Source organism: Strongylocentrotus purpuratus, unplaced genomic scaffold (assembly GCF_000002235.5).
Source record: "Strongylocentrotus purpuratus isolate Spur 01 unplaced genomic scaffold, Spur_5.0 spur5_scaffold_3, whole genome shotgun sequence".
NCBI classification, from domain to species: domain Eukaryota; kingdom Metazoa; phylum Echinodermata; class Echinoidea; order Camarodonta; family Strongylocentrotidae; genus Strongylocentrotus; species Strongylocentrotus purpuratus.
The window spans coordinates 7,437,228-7,453,948 of record NW_022145609.1 but is presented as its reverse complement, the minus strand read 5'-3'; the positions used below and the strand labels follow the sequence as shown (position 1 = coordinate 7,453,948).

The 16,721-nt window shown below is 34.7% G+C and overlaps 1 protein-coding gene across 4 annotated transcripts in view; it reads left to right on the top strand.

Moving 5' to 3' along the window:
• LOC593225 (single-stranded DNA-binding protein 3) overlaps nucleotides 1-16,627 on the top strand; it is a 62,416-nt gene extending 45,789 nt beyond the window's left edge. For 2 of the 4 annotated variants that reach the window (XM_030995639.1, XM_030995637.1), the window contains 6 exons: nucleotides 978-1,042; nucleotides 1,417-1,453; nucleotides 2,030-2,090; nucleotides 2,750-2,820; nucleotides 3,501-3,704; nucleotides 9,519-16,627. In XM_030995639.1, the coding sequence (XP_030851499.1) occupies nucleotides 978-1,042; nucleotides 1,417-1,453; nucleotides 2,030-2,090; nucleotides 2,750-2,820; nucleotides 3,501-3,704; nucleotides 9,519-9,641 (561 nt within the window). In that variant the 3' untranslated portion in view covers nucleotides 9,642-16,627. Of the gene's footprint in view, nucleotides 1-977; nucleotides 1,043-1,416; nucleotides 1,454-2,029; nucleotides 2,091-2,749; nucleotides 2,821-3,500; nucleotides 3,705-7,721; nucleotides 7,763-9,518 lie in introns of all 4 variants that reach the window. The other 2 variants (XM_030995640.1, XM_030995638.1) reach the window with 2 other exon arrangements.
• Nucleotides 16,628-16,721: the final 94 nt, after the last annotated feature.

Genomic DNA, 16,721 nt, shown 5'->3' with positions numbered 1-16,721 from the left:
CAGTTTTGGGGAGGTGCATTAGTTTGGTTATAGATATATATATCTGAAAAAAGCAGCTCCCAGTCCTTAAATTTTTGCCGGAAGCTGTTTTTCCAGGAACAGGAGCCATTTCCAAAATTAATGAAAATATGTATTCTCTTAAATTACTTTTTAACCATTACCTTCTATTTATTCATTAGTATATCAGTACACTATAAAGAACAACACTGCACAGCAGTCAGTTAGCAGTTTGAGATGTAAACAAACCACATACAGAGACCAAAACAACATGCAACACTAGCCAAATTTATAGAAAACAATATATTCAATTAATTGACTTTAAAACACAAGTCTGGAGTAAAATTGTCCGCTTACAGAAAGGCTTAATATCTACATCACTTTACAAACCATTCAAGGTTAACAATATCTTATCAGACAACATGAAACCATAAAACATCAACAAAACAATGAAAGCATGTCCTTATTAGGAAGATAAATCTTCAAAGCCTCTTGCAAGTAACCACTTGTATGGTATCTTGTCTGTAAGCAACAAGGATATTTTTTATATTCATAAACAAGTTACTCTAGACTAATGTATTATTGAATAACATGATGCCATTGCACTGGGTTTTAAACCTTGAGCTTTCTGGTACCAATTCCCAAATTTGAAACTTCACCGCTTACCTTTGTTTTGGAATTAATGGCCCAAATTTTCAAAAGAGGTGCTATTGAAACATGGTCTAATTCATGGTTTAAACATCTGCCATGGACTAAAATGAGCATAAATAAATGTTTAGGAGTCTATTTTTGCCAACCATTAGACATGATGGGACCATGAATACTGTTAATTTAGGTTTTAACCGTAGATTGAGATTGGTCTACTTTATGAATAAGGGCCAAAGCTGTCAAAGGTTCACTCAATAGAGAAGTTTGCTCAAATAATGTGTAGATCTACCAACCACTCTTATCTTGTTATCTATTTTTTCCCTTTTTCCCAGAATTATGGCGGTCCAGGAATGAGGGCGCCATTGAATTCAATGCCAGGAGGAATGCCAATGTCAATGTAAGTTTACCTTTATTATCAAGGGTAGAAAAGGCTTACCAGTATTTCTTACATTTATTCATTTACGAATAGCCACAGTATGGGCAATGATGTGTGTTGATCTTACTGAGTTTTATGTTGTTGTGAAATATATGCATCAGTTGATAAAGTTGATAAACTACATTTTGAGTTAAATCAATGCTTATATATGAAACGATTTACTCTTGTAAATGAAAAAAAAAAAATGGAGATTATCTTCCATTAGACTGGTGGCAGCGGTGGGATATGATAGTCAAAATGACATGTGCCAAGCTAATTACTGAATTATAGGTACAGGTTACTGAATATTAAATGTTTTGATGATGTTAACACTTTCAATTCTATTCTACCTACAGGCCGGGAGGAAGGCCTTGGAATCCCAATGCAGTACCAGTAAGTTATAGAATCATTTAGAAATGAAATGGTTTTTAATATACTGTATTGTAATTTGAAGAAAATAATACTTATCGTCACAATTAAGCGAAATAAATATTTTCTGTTATATTTCATCTGAATGATTTGTTAAGCATTTAAATATGTTATATATATTTCATGAAGAAATTCCTGAGGAAGATAGTAGATACATTTTTGTTGGCATTTTTATGAAGTATAATTGCATTTTTGATGGTAAAAATTCAAGATTAAAAGTTAAACTGATATACCTTAACTCTATGAAAAGTAGTGTTGAGAAAAATTCAACTTACTCTATTTTTCTTTCGATTGTCATTTTTTTCTTCCCTTATCTCCCATGTCTTTCTCTATTCACCTTTGACCCTCTGTTCCAATTTACCCCTTGCTCGATTCCCTCTCCCCCTCTCTTTCTCGCTTTCTCTCTTACTTTCTCCCTCTCTCTCCTTCTCCCTCTCTCTTTCTCTCTTGCTTTCTGTCTCCCTCCCCCTCTCTCTCTCCCTCTCGCTCTCTCTCTCCCTCTCGCTCTCTCTCTCTCTCTCCTATTATTTTGACTCACAGGGTCCTCCTGGAGGTCCTGGCGGAGGGCCTCCTGGTACTCCTATCATGCCTAGCCCACAAGGTAAGTCAAAACTATACCCAGTGTTTTATTGTGTGTACTACTGTGTATAAATACAATATGTATATATTAAATCTTGTGAATCATCCTGATCAATGTGTCACATAGTGGAAATGAATATTAAAGTGAAGTGTGTAAGAGGTCAGAGGTCAAGGCACCAGATAGTGACACTGTCATGGGCCGCTTATAGAAGTGGTAAATGACTGAAAGAAATGAAAGATAGAAGTTTACAAGCATGTACAAATGAGAGAGTGGATGTGTAAACTATTTAGGATGTCTAATATATACGAACCTACGAAGAAAGAGCTCTTCCTCCCTGGTACTGGAATAATGTCTATTCCCCCCAAAAAATTATGCAGTTGATATACTAAAATAAAGTATTCTAGGAAAATTCTAGGCAAAGTTATAATAATAATAATAATAAAGACATTTATAATGTGCAGCATATCAACCCAGAGGGTGCTCAAGGTGCTTACAATAAATTACATATAAACTATATTTAGATACAATTATTCTTAACAGTGATCTTTGAGCAGATGTACAATAGTTAAACGACAGAACTGATCTGATGGAATGCATGCTTGTGGTTGTAAAAGAATGTGTTCATTGACTGTTTAGATGTTACTTACTGACGAGTTATGCTCCACACTTTCTCCTTGCAGATTCCTCTAATTCAGGTGACAGCATGTTCTCAATGATGAAGTCAGTACCTGGTGGAGCCATGGGACCAGGGGTAAGAAATCTTGTCTGACCTATTTGGCATAAAAGAAAAAAATATTCACATCAAGCATGTGTCGGTCTGTAAATCATTGTTAAACACTGGGGCCCGAATTCACAAAGAAGGTTTGTCGACAAACCTAGGGTTATGTGCATCATGTGACTCGCTTCGATGCGTTTCAGACCAAGGTTCAGACAAATCTTGGTCCGAAATGCTTCATATGACGCATATAAACCTAGGTTTGTCTACAAACCTCCTTTTTGAATTTGGGCCTGGGTGTTTCCTCAAAGCTTTTTACATACTTCATTAGACTGATCATTGAAATGCAAGAAATTCAAACATGTGTATGAAAATGAAATACAGAAAGATTGACTAGCATGAATAATTGCCCACTCATCAAAGTATATGATTTCTATATACTTCAAGGAATGTTTTAGTGTATAATTGACGAGGCAGTTTGTACCATTCAGTGGACAGTTCAGTCAGGACTGCAACTTTGTATTTCAATGCGAAGTTCAAGAAGATTTTTTTTTTTTTGGTGGGAGGGGGCATAAACGTGGAACAGATCGATGTTAATGAATTGAAAAGAAGTAAGAGGCATTCTTGAATATCTGTACAAGTAAAAATTCTTTTGCTGCCTATGCATCTTACTTGTCCAAGTCCATTAAACTTCTGTTTCAATATCTTCTTTGTAGCAGAACTTTCCAATGAATTCTGGGCCTGATGGACCTATGCCAATGGGCAGTCAAGACATTCCTCCTGTCATGAACGGTGAGATGGATGGCATGCCGAAAAGTTCACCCGCAAGCAATCCACCGGGCGGCCCAGGAGGGCCCGGGACACCCAGAGAAGACAATGGTTCCATGACCCCACAGATGTTCCCACCATATGCAGAAAATGTAAGTACTTTGCAATGCAATGTTTACTGCCCTCATGTTGTGTTATCATTGTCATGACATGTAGCTCCCTACTGCTTTTTATCAGCCTATTTCAAGAATAGGAAGCATGTACCACAAGGAAGTGTGTTAGGAACATACTGAGACTGAAGCTGTTCTGTTTTGACAACAACAAAAAGCAAACATACTTCAAAAATTTGATGCAACATTTACTCTGACTCTGACATTTGCTCTGTTTTGAGAAAGAGGAAAAACCTAGAAGAAAACATCCTATAACAGTTCAATTAGATCTTTTCAATTAGATTTGAATAGAATCAATGTTATTATAGGATAACATAAGAAATCTGATGATAGAAGTGCCTCTTATTTCCTAAGTTATTGTACATGTGATATGACAATGTGGAATGATCAAAATTAATTTAAAGAATATATCTGCATATATATAGATTTAGATAAATAACACCTAGATCGATGGTTAACAATCCATAATTGTTTGACTTCTCTTGCTACTGTGTAATCCCCACTTCATGATTTTCAAGTACAGATTGGTTTCTTGATATCTTCTTCTTTTTGTAAAAGTATAGGGAAACGATATCCACAAAACCTTAAATTATATTAGAATAAAAGGGTTCTAGATTTAGAGAACTGTTACTTCATTTACGTTCTGATATCATTCTAAGTTTCTAACAACCTTTGCTTTAACTGTAATGGCTGCTGATGTGACAAGTACCTCTATACACAGGTACAGACATAAGGATGGATATAAGGTGTTTTTTGGCAAAGGGAATGTGTGCTAAATTCATAGTTGATTAAAAAATAATGAAGTAATCAGCAATTACAATCTTAGTCATTTCAGAATTATATGGTGCCAATAGAGACAAATTTAACTTAAATTAAAATATTAAGCCTGCAGCTCTAGAAATGATTTACTCTTGTCAATGAAAAAACGAATGGAGATTATCTTCCATTAGAGTGGTAGCAGCGGTGGGATATGATAGTCAAAATGACCAGATTTTGGGGAGTAATTTACTAATTTCCTTTGAGACTCGTTCCTACATGATGCTGTTATTAAACCACATTTTAAAAGCCCCTCTGGTAAAGTAAAACAAAAAATAACCCAAGTAACATTCTGCCACCTACAACATTATTTTACCGTAGTGATATGTGATGTACAACTTTTTAAAAATCATTTTACTGTGTGTATGAATTGTGTTGTGGTTGTGGCTCAATCATGAAGGAATATGTCCTTATTTTTTCGTAGGTGGATTCTCATCTTTCTGTCACTTCTTTAGTGTATCACTACCTCCTATATGCATATAAGCATTATATATTTGTATTAATATATCAATATAAAATACGTATATAGAACACAAATTAACAGCTTTTAATTAACCTTCTCTCAATTGTGAAGTATAAGTTACCAATGATTACAGTTCCTAAAACCAACAGCAACAAACGGCGGATTCTCTTAAATTACTTGAATGGAAGATCTCTTTCTCTCTTTACGCTGTGTGCGATCGCTTGAACAGAATAATTTTGAGATAGTGTTTTTATGAATCGATGGAGATGACGAGGTCTCGAGTTCTCCTTAACAATCATGCTTTATACATGAGTTCACATGGGCTTGCTTTGGAGGGTTATAGTATATTCAACATCTGTGAAACATACTAGGTTGGGACCATGCCTTCATGTCTCTGAAGATTTGCTTCAGCCGATTGCATATTTTATATATTGCAAAGTATACAATGAATCAAAGTAAACTAACTCTGTCAAAATTTGTGATGTCGATTTTGTTACCTGGGTATATACGGCTTACTGGATAAGAAGTTCTAACAGCATATGATGAAATTGGACATATGATGGTTGATAAGGTGTGGTTACACTTACACTTAGTCTTTGGTTCTCTGTATCCCAGTACAAGTGTAGATCCATGTATCACAAGACAAAATGTTTGAGAATTTCTTTCTTTTACCGTAAGTGTTGATATAGGACCATTAAAGGTTCCACTGCCATGATAGTTCTGGATAAGACCTCAAAATGGAGAATATATCCATCTCATGCTTGTGTTTCTAGGTTCCTCCTTAGAGAATCCTGTGTTTCTGAACTCGTGTCAAATACACAACTTAACAATATCTTCTGTCTTTAATGTCGGAATAGAAACATGAATGAAATTTCTAAGATCGTTTCTCATACTGGAATGTGTTGTAAAATCACCTGAGAAAAGAGGAGTTTTTCATCGTCTGTTGTTATTACAGACATCTGAAGCTCATATGTGATGCCTTATTTTGTTTAATTGTCATGATGATTTGTGCATTGTGAGTTAATGGCTAAGAGATGGAGATGCGGCTTGATTCTGAGAGGAAGGAGACAGTGAGCAAATGATAGAATCTGATACTTTCTATGGCTTGCAGTTTTCTTGGTAAAGTTAGTTGCTCATGTGATGAACAATTTACTCATTTTCCTGTATTGTTTCCAATGGTAAAACTGATGTTTTTGTCAAAGTTTTGGCTCAAAATGGAACTGGACATAAGACATGATGCATCTGGATGATGCTTATTATTGTGGTCATTTTGCGGAAATGTTGTATGCTTAATAAGCTTGTTGACTTTGGAGTTGTATAATAGCATCCATGGCATATATTTGTTGCAGCTGAGCTTTCATTTACATTCATTTACAGTTTTAATATCGTAACAATGACATACATATTAACTGAATATATATGGGTGTATATGATTTGGTGTTACATGGGTGTAAGCAAAAGAGGGTGAGGTACAGAGCATTAATGTGGATTTAAAAGTCATGTGATTATCAAGCCATTAGGAGGGAAAAAGCTACAGAGATTCAAAAATATAGTATAGTTTTAAGATCAGCTAAGCAAAGGTATGATTGGGGATGTGCTGATGCTATATAGGCTCCCATATCTGAAGCAACGCTACCTGCTAATCAGTAAGTAATTCTCGCTATCTCCAATACCTGTACGTTACGTTCAGGCCCCATTTCAAATGCCCTCTGGGTCAGTTTAATGGCCAAGTTGCTTGCGGTCTTTTTTGTCCTGCTGCGCTGTGCATGCCGGCGCTGATTTTGTGCGTGTGTACTGTATTTTCCCTTAGTAATTATCACAGTGATAAATACATTCTTCAAGTGATTTTATTGAGTGGATCTTTACAAAAAATATTGTTAAAAAGAAGATATTTGGATGTGTGATGGGCAAGAGCTAGTAGAAGCATAGAGATAATAATTTCAACTTGCATTGGTGGTGTTCTTTGGCAAATTCGAAAACTCATATGAAAAACTAAAAAATGGACTACGATAAGGGCTCTTTAAACAGCCAACGGACATACATTTTTGTGGGGAGGAGGGCCTTCAATTGTTTCAATCTAGTCGTCAATATAGTTTGTTGTATTTTTTTTTTGTTTATCGTTGCTGCCGTCACAAAAATTGAGGAACCTCGAAATCGGTTTCGGACAAGTACGTAAGCACATTGCGCATGCTTAGTACGTGTACTGCGTGAGTAGGCATACACTGGAAGTGGCTCAAAATTTTGCCCAACAGACTTCATCTGGGCATTTGGGGCGTATTGGTGATAGCGAGAATTGTGTGTATGGAAAATCAATAGACAAGACGGGTCATTTGTTTAATTACTGTAAGTTTTTTTTTAATCAACAAAGAGATAAGTTACATTCTGAGGCATTTCCGTAACCCTACCATACTCTTTTAATACAGTAATCATTAGCTTCTTGAAAAGAACTATCTGAAATGAAATCATCCCAAATCATTAATAAAACTCTTTTGAGGGCACTGTATTTACAAAAGGCACTACCAATAAACATTTTTAACCTCCAACAAAATCAAACTTTTTATTTCCAATATGCTGTTGGTATCCAGTTGAGTTTCCTTTTTGTGATGCACTATAATCCACTCTTTGGTGATGGTTTCATTAACCTAAAAACTGAGTTCATACTAACAGCTGACACAGTCAGAAATGACAAATTTTCCCAATCAAAATAATTTTGTCCACAGTTGGCGGTCTTCTAAATTGAATATCAGCATTAAACGATTAGGTGAGTGCCTTTTTCTTACATGTCCTAACTATATCCCAAGTCCTCACTTCTCTTTTTTGTTCAATTTGCTATTCTTATCAAATGCTTAATATACACAAAATGCACTGCTTTTTTTCCTTGTTACCAAACAAACCATAGAGCAGCAAATTTTTTTGTTTTGTTTTGTTGAAGCACATTTGTAGATTAGATTTGTCAGATAGAATTGGTCATTCGGTACGACACTTTTTCATTTTGTAAAATAAATCTATTCACACGCAGAATGTTTCAGTAGAACTCTCAGGCTGTAAAAAGGGGATCAAATGTTAAATTTGAAAGTCATGACATTTCATGCTTTATTTTTTTTCCATCATCAGAGCTGTTTATACATTTCTGACTCAAAAATACGTGGTTAGGGAACATTTAAATTTTGTAAAGAATATTTAGAAGATGCAACTTTGCTAAAAGTTAATGTGAGCTTAGAAAAGTATGTGATAAAACCTCTTTTTGAATGGGAAATTATGAGCAGAAAACGATATAGAGAGTGGCTCTAGGAATCTTAATCTCACATAGAACAGATTTTCACTTCTATCTTATCTTCCAAACTTTACTGAGATAATGTAGGGGTGGTTCTCAATAGAGTTATATTCGTGAAATAGTGGTGATGGTGGAGTTGATGAACATCAAATTGGTCAAATCCTCAGTGCATCAGGCTTATGATGCCTTTAAAAGGAGACTATCTTTGCAATGCAAGTTAAGATGGAAAGAAAAAACATTTCACCTTTAGTTAATGTCCAATTCATCAAGTGGAAATGCCATGGATAATCATGCTACATAGAGCTGACAATTGAAAGATGACGGATAACACAAACACAACACTGATTGATTTTCGTACTGCACAAATGACTTTTATGAAAGTGTAACCTTGAGAATGAGAACTTTATGATTTGAACATTGCATAGCTTTGTTCCTTTTGAGAACTCAATCAACTGCTTGGGTTGGTTGAGTTCAGTGTTTAATTGTTTATCGGTTTGATAGATTATTGTCCGTATATGTGTAGCATGAGCAAGGCAGATATATCCACCTACACTATTGTTTTGATCAAGCCGTATAAAATACAAGCAAGTGGCACTCTTTTTCTTTTTGTTCTGCATGTTGGAAGATTGTCCATTAATATGATTGTTGCATACCAATAGAGGGCTCATTTTCTCACTTCCTTTTTTCAGTAAAGGGTATATTAAAGTCGAGGGAATGGGGAGAACAAAGGAAAAAATACTCATTGATATGTATTAACTGCAACTTTAAAAATAATCTGCACTGTTGTTTCAATTATGATTCAAACAATTGCATCTCTCACACTCACGTTTTAATATGTTTTACTGTTGATATATTAATTGCATAGTAATACACAGAAACAATGATCAGGTAATGTAAAATATATGCTGTAGAGAATTGAAGAAAAAAAGGATTGGTGACCACATCATGCAATTTTTCAAGTGAATTTTCAACGAGATTAAAAGATTATGACTTGCGTCCCCTTTTCATATTTCTGGTACTGGAAGTTTTACTCTTGTCAATATGAAAAATCAATGTTTATTCCTGGTTTAACACGATTAAATAAAAATGGATGATTTCACAATTGATTGAGAAAATATCTCAAAGTTATTTGCAACTTTCAATGCACGTATACCCATTATGTTGGCAGTCTTACCTTGTCGCAATGCTTTGAACATTTACAAAGTATATGTTTTTCATTCTTTCTTGCTTTCCATCTATACAGTGTCCACAGGACCAGAACGAGTCAGCAGCTATACTCAAAATCAAGGAGACAATGCAAGAAGAGGCTAAGAGATTTGAGAAGGACACACCCGGGCCTGATCATCCGGAATACTTCATGCAATAATACATACCCCCCTCCTTTCCCCTCCTCACAATCCCAATTCTGCTTGATAACTTTCGCTTTGGAGACGGAGGAAGCGATCTGATCTTCCTTGTGATGCGCCGCACAATGTATGGCCTCAAAACAACGATCGCTTGTGGGATTGTGCCCTTAACCAGCACAACCCCGAGACAACAGTAACACATGTGGGACTATGAACATGTACTACATACAGGCCCAAGTCAATGGTAACATCATATGGAATAGCTCTCTCTGCACAGCCCCATCACATCTATGACAACACCTGGGATCACAAGCTTATCAAGACACCAAGACAACGTTTACAGGATACAGGACGGTGCACCCTGCATAGCTCCAAAAGAGCGGTTACATGCAGGAATCATTCTCATCACAGCCACACAAGAACTGTGTCATGAGGGATCGTGGTTCCACTATGGCATCTACAGCAACATTTCGCCAATACGATTTGTACCTACAAGTTCACTCTACAAAGGGCGGGTGCATTTTGTTTGATCTTCACATGAAAGAAATCTGAATAGTATGAGTTTTCCCACTGTTTAGCAAGTGTTGAGAAAGATATAGCTACCCAAATAAATACTTTAATCAAATTTTGTTGGAAGTAGTGCAGTTTGTGAGACAAGTTTAATGACTTAATTTTTATGATGTGGATGTTTTCTATTTCCTCATGCCTAATAAAGGCTGAAGATTAGCTATTGAGGATGGATGTACTTGTACAACTCTGACATATCTTATATTATAGATATTTTTACTGCTAGACAATTGCTGATCAATCTCTATCAAGTCAGCTGTTTTTGTCCTAAAATATGATATCTGTATCAGGAACTTATATTAGCTTGTCCTTAATAAGAAACTTGTTCAAAGTATGACGTAATGAATATAAAGAATTAAATCTTCATACTCTATGCCACCTCAATACGTTCACTGATCATATCAAGTCTGTAACATGTTTTGTCATGAAGAAAGAAATTTGTGAAATTGTATGCCTTGATAAGTATGTACTATGTTCAGGTCTTGCTGTGAAGTGGCAGATCACATCATACAACTCAGATTACTTTCATGTGAAGCATCAGCCTTTAGCGCTGTATTACTGTAAAGCCAGAAAGCCAGACACTTTCGTGAATTGTTGTTTACGCCTCTTTTTGCGGCGTGCAATGTTCGTGCATTGCTGACCAAGAAATCTGGGTAGTATTGTACTTGCATTCAATGCACTGTTTAAGCTAATACTCTCAAAGTGTTAGGCACATGAAAGTGTCTGGTTTAAGACGTGATAGACTGTTGAAGGGCTGTTCATACCATCTAAAGTTGTGCTAGGTATCCAATGATTAAAGACATCTCAATGCCATCTAAGATCTTCATCTGCCTGAGGTAACAGTCTATTGTTACTAAAGTAACTAAACAAATAATTTGAATTCTGGCAAAAGGACTTTGGCTATTAAAAGTGAAGGTCCATAAAAAAGTCATAATTATCCAATGTAGCAGTATCATTATCATGTGTTGTTAAGCACATGTTAATTCGATGTGAACAGAACCTCAAATGTTGTAGGAATAAGACATTATCCTATCATTTTAACTTCCCAACAACAAACTTAATCTTACAATTTGCCAATTGCAATATTCTAGTATATCTGTCCAAGATATGCATTCAAACAAAAAATGACAACGCTGTTAAAAGACAAGTGATTCCATTGAGAAGGCCTTTCTGTGATTTCTTCTAAAATAACTCATGAAGCAATGAAACTCTGATGATGTTCGTATTATGATGCTGACCATTGTACAAAGTCATTCACACTGTAATTATTAAGTCCTTGTGTAATTTATTCTCATTCTTTGACATGTTATGTTTTGACTTTGTTTTATTAAAGACATACAAAGGAGTTATCGATACCTGTACTTTTACCGACCAAGCCCATCTCATTAAACATCAAATGTAGACTCATTCTTATGCATAAATCTTCTGACCTTTTTCTTTTTTAGTCTATGGCTTACATGAAACCATAAAAGTGTTTATATAGATACACCTTTCTCAGAACCAAACATCAGAAACCTAATACTATTGCTTTGCTCTAAGGGAAATCCAACCTTGATAGCAAACTACTCTACAGGAAAGCAGAAAAATTAGAGAAGTAGACTGGTGAAAGTTTGAATGAAATCGGACAAAAAAATAAGAACATCATGACATTTTAAAAGTTTAAATCACTATAGGTATGTGCTGTAAAAGTGGCTGAATCAAAATTGTCAATGTGATGTATTAGGGGGCACATAAAATGACTCAAATTACAATTTTTCAAAAAACTAATGACTCCGGAGGGTCTTTGCTCTTCAGAAAATCTATTCAAATGTGATATCCATAATATGTTTTGAGTAGTGCCCTAAAGGAGAAGATTTATTTAAAACTTTTGCCATTCTGTTTATCTTATTTTTCTGCTTTCATACTAATGAACGTATTACAAGGGTTGGATTGCCCTTTAAGTTGCAGCTTCAATATTTTTGTCAAACTCTTTAGTGATCTGGAGTACTGTAAAGTAATATTTGAGCTGTGATAAGTTATTGCTGCACTGATACACATTTAGCTTTATGATTAGCAACATATAGGTTGCAAGTTGTTCTAGGCTAGTCATTGACAATGACTCTCATGGTGTATATATTTTTAATGATGAGTATAGTTTTACAAATATTGTCCTTGACGCTAATCATCATTGGCCTTTAAATCCCTCTCGGATCATTTGATTTCATTCACAATGCATCATGAATTTGACTTGGTAGTAAACAGGTAAACTTGACTCGTAATGCTTACAGACAAATACAGCTAAATTATGTTTTTCATGGATATTAAATCAGTTCCAATGCAGAGACATTACCCAAAATAGCACCAGTACTGAAGTATTGTAAGGAAGAGCATGGTACCTAACATGTTGATGTTATATATTGCTATATTGGGTAATGTCTTTCTTTATTATTAGCATACTTGTTCAAAATCATAGCAAATATATGGGAGTTCGCTTAAAGCCATTATTGATCCATACTATAACTTTCATCAGGGGGACTACAATGTATAACCACATGGGCCCGGGCAAAAACATGAATGTTGTTTCTTATAGTGTGGGTTAGCTGTTTGACTACACGGAATGAAATTTGTCAAATATTTGTAATGAAAGAATCCATTTTGGGGATTCTTTTTACATGTATATCTGTACAGGGTCAGCATTGCATTTATTCTTTCACTGTAATTTTCTCTCATAATCTTTTTTTATATTTCTCATTTGTTTATTTGTCATTTTGATAGAGGTGAAAACATTTGGGTTGTTTCTATGTAATTCAGTTGGACTTATAATGAGTATACCAATAGTATTACCATTATGTCAGGTTTGCTGCCCTATCTGCCCACGCTCCATGCATCGGTGATAGCATATCGATTGATCAGAATCTATTTGGATATTCATAAAAAATAGTTACAGCAAGTAAATCTTGCAAAATCTGTAGCCAAGACAAAATTATGGCAACGTGAAATGTCCCAGCAAAGCAAGAGATTTTCTTCAGGCAATTTTGTATTTTGTATTAGTAAACTTCTATTAATTTTGTTGAGATGGACTGGATAAAGCGCATTTTGTGAATATCTGCCCCCCCCCCCCTTTGTTATCTTTAAAGACGTTTCAGTTAATCTTGATAGAAGAAAAATATTGGGAATTGCCCAAAACTATCTATGCAATTACAACATACTGTCCAGCGGTAGATTATAAGTGAGTCTTGCATGTATTCATGAAGACATTTAAAAATGGAGACAAAATTTTTTGCAATTGCCCTTAACAATCCATATCTTCACCTACTAGATATGGGCAACAACGTGCACTGTGCATCCCCCAGTTCTGCATAAACAACCTCAAAAAGGCTTCGCTTCAGTAAGATTATTCTCTAAGAAATATCAACCTATTTACCCCTTGAAAAACTGAGAAATTTCATTCTAAATAATTATTGGACTGCTGTGAGGATAGGGAATACATAATTGCTTGCCATTATTTGTCTAAAATGCCAAAAAATTTGTGATCATGTCACCAATATATTGATGCCCTTAGAAAATCACAAACAAAAGCCATTCATGGGGACCAGATCTGAGTGGCATTTTGAAGGAAAAAAAAGATTATCCAGCGTTTTGTATCTGGATTTTCAAGACATAATTTGTATTTTGTCTTTTTAGTCTTTGTCGTCCAAACCTACAACTCGTTTGTACACCCGCCTTTTTCTCCTCTTCTTGTGTAACCAGGACAACAAGTTCAAACTCATACAAACTCTCGTTCTTAGTCGTACACTCTTGTATATAACATGTTTCTTTGGTACATCTGCAGCCAACATCGGCAAGTCCCAAATATTGTCATTGTACAATAGCAGTGAGCTACTCCAGCATTTTTACAGAGCTGTACAGGTACAATGGTTTAAAAGACTCCTTTGCATTTGAAACTGGCTATGAATCATGAGGCAGTATTTGCCTTTTAAATTATCGAAAACGAAAGGTGGGATGACGATGATGTGTACCACGTATTTTGTATTATAATGTTGAACAAATATGAATTCACCTCTGTACAATGTCTACATTGTACCTGTACAATGTATATTGGTAGAAAATCATGTGTATTTAGGAATTTATTGAATGTTGTACAACTTTGTTTAGAGAAATTCATAAAAAAAACTATTTATGGCATATTTTTGTGTCTTGTGCAGTCTTGTAGTACATAAAGTCTATAATTTTAACATGTCAATTCTCTTTCTCTTAATTTGTTTTCTTCATTTGATTGAAGAGATATATTTTCCTGAAATTGTTCTATCACCATTAGTGATTGGTGCTTTAATATAATGGTATTTTGTTAGTAGTTATGTGTATTTTTGTCAAAGATGTGCAAAGGCTTTTTTCCAAGCACATCAGTAGGCCAATACAACACTACAAGTTGGTGCCAGTTCAGAGCATTGATTGGACAGAAAGCAATCTTTGCAAAACATCTGCAAGTTCTTACAGACTTGTCTTTCTCTCATCAAGATTAGGTAAATGATATTGTATTTCAAGTCTTTAAGGGACACATATTAAAAAATACATAAAAATAATGATTTGTAATATCCCCGTCCACGCAGCGCATTTGAAGGTGTTATTTTTGTTGAAGTATCAATATTTCATCAGTTTGGAACCAGAAGGGCTTTAACGCATATAATACTTATCACCGAGTTAACCTCCTTCTGGCTCTGAACAAACAATTTAATATTATCATAAAAAGGAAGTAGATATCAAACAGTAAGTGGTACTTTCTCCCAATAAAAAATATATCCTTTTGAATTACCCAAGACATAGTGAGTTTTAATGCCTTTGATAATGATGAATTATATCATAATGCTTGGTAAAAGTAGACATTAGCTTGAAAGTTACTTTACCGGATTTCTTATCCGTCCACTCATGCTTGTACTTTTGCTTAACTTCTGCACAAATCAATACAAATTATGGCTATCATTAATTCTATTCAATCGGTAGGGAGAATATTAAAGTTATTTGAATTTCCATGTAGTGATAGAGATGGTTGGGGAAGCAGTGCTAATGGAAATTTAAAGACCTTTCTGGAATGCATAAAAAATGGCCCAACTCGATTCGTCTTCATCTTTCAGGTTGTCTGATATTAAAATCCAATTTTCGAAAGATGTTTTGGAAATGTTCAAAATATCAAACTGATATCCTATTTGGAGACCTTATCTTGAAAATCAAAATTTCATATTCAGTTAGGAATTGCTACTTCAAAATTGAATTCTGTATTCTCATGTGATGCATGTACTACTTTTGAAATCAAACCGGGTGATCCAAAAATTGAAAATCTGATAAGATATTTGTATTTGAAACCCGACTTTGAAATAGAGAGATACCATGGTATGAGTATTATGAAAGAAGATTTGACCTAAACTGTACATCTATCTGTAACTAAAACAATGTAAATAATATAATTACCATGGCTTAGCATAGGAACGAACGTAAACATTTAGTATTCTTATGCTGAGTATTATCGTTGAAGCAGTTGTATTCATTATCTCTTTCTTATTGAATTCTCCTGTGTAACATCTGAAAGAATATATTGTAGATACAGAGGAGAAAACATATCAAAATGATGTCATGATTGCAGAACTTGATCATTTTTTCTCGTATATAGCTCCTTATTAATTACGGATAGGATTGAACTGAAGAAGAGAAATTAAGTTGATAGCATACTCTTTAGGGCAAACGTAGAACATTTATTTGTTTCAAGTAGAATTGACAATTATCGTAGACCGTTTTTTGAGTTGGTAAGATAAGATGACAAGCATTTTTTAATTTCAGTGCATAAACTCTTGTATTTAGCTACCAGACTTTGAATGTCTTTCGATATTTATATCTATTCTTTGAATATCATTAAATTCCGGGATCTGACACTGTTACAATCGCAGTTATCTTGAATATATAAATTTGCTGGAATGTATACCAACTTGCCATTATTAGTTTCATTTCCCCATCCCAATCAGGTAATACTGAAGATCTCCCTGACCATTACAAGCATCTAAATTTCTAAATTGGCAACGGTGTTAGATCAATTTCTGTGGTATTCTCCAGTGCTTTCTTCATTCAGTTGGTGAAAATTATAATGAACTGGACAAAATCAATTCTTTTATTGACATGTTATGGACTTAATTTGCTGATTCTGAACCCCGTAATGTTGCCTCTTTAATGTTTCGTTACAATTTTTAGAATTCTAGGCCTTCATTGATGGATTTTCATTGATTGCTTTCTCTGTCTCCTTCATAATTGTGGATTGTACCTGTTCAAGAGAAAGATTTGATGTTCATTTTTATATATCTCAATATTTATTTAAACTTTTTTCCTCATTCTCTTTGTTAACTCTCTACAGATTTTTCTCTTGTGTGTGTCTGTACAAAATTATTAAAATGTGGCACATTTTTTGTCAAATCCAGACTGAGTTTAGTATTTGTGACTTTTGTTTTTACACTTCTTGTATTTACCATGGTTGGCCTGTTACGTGTTGACTCGACATTACAACTTTTTTG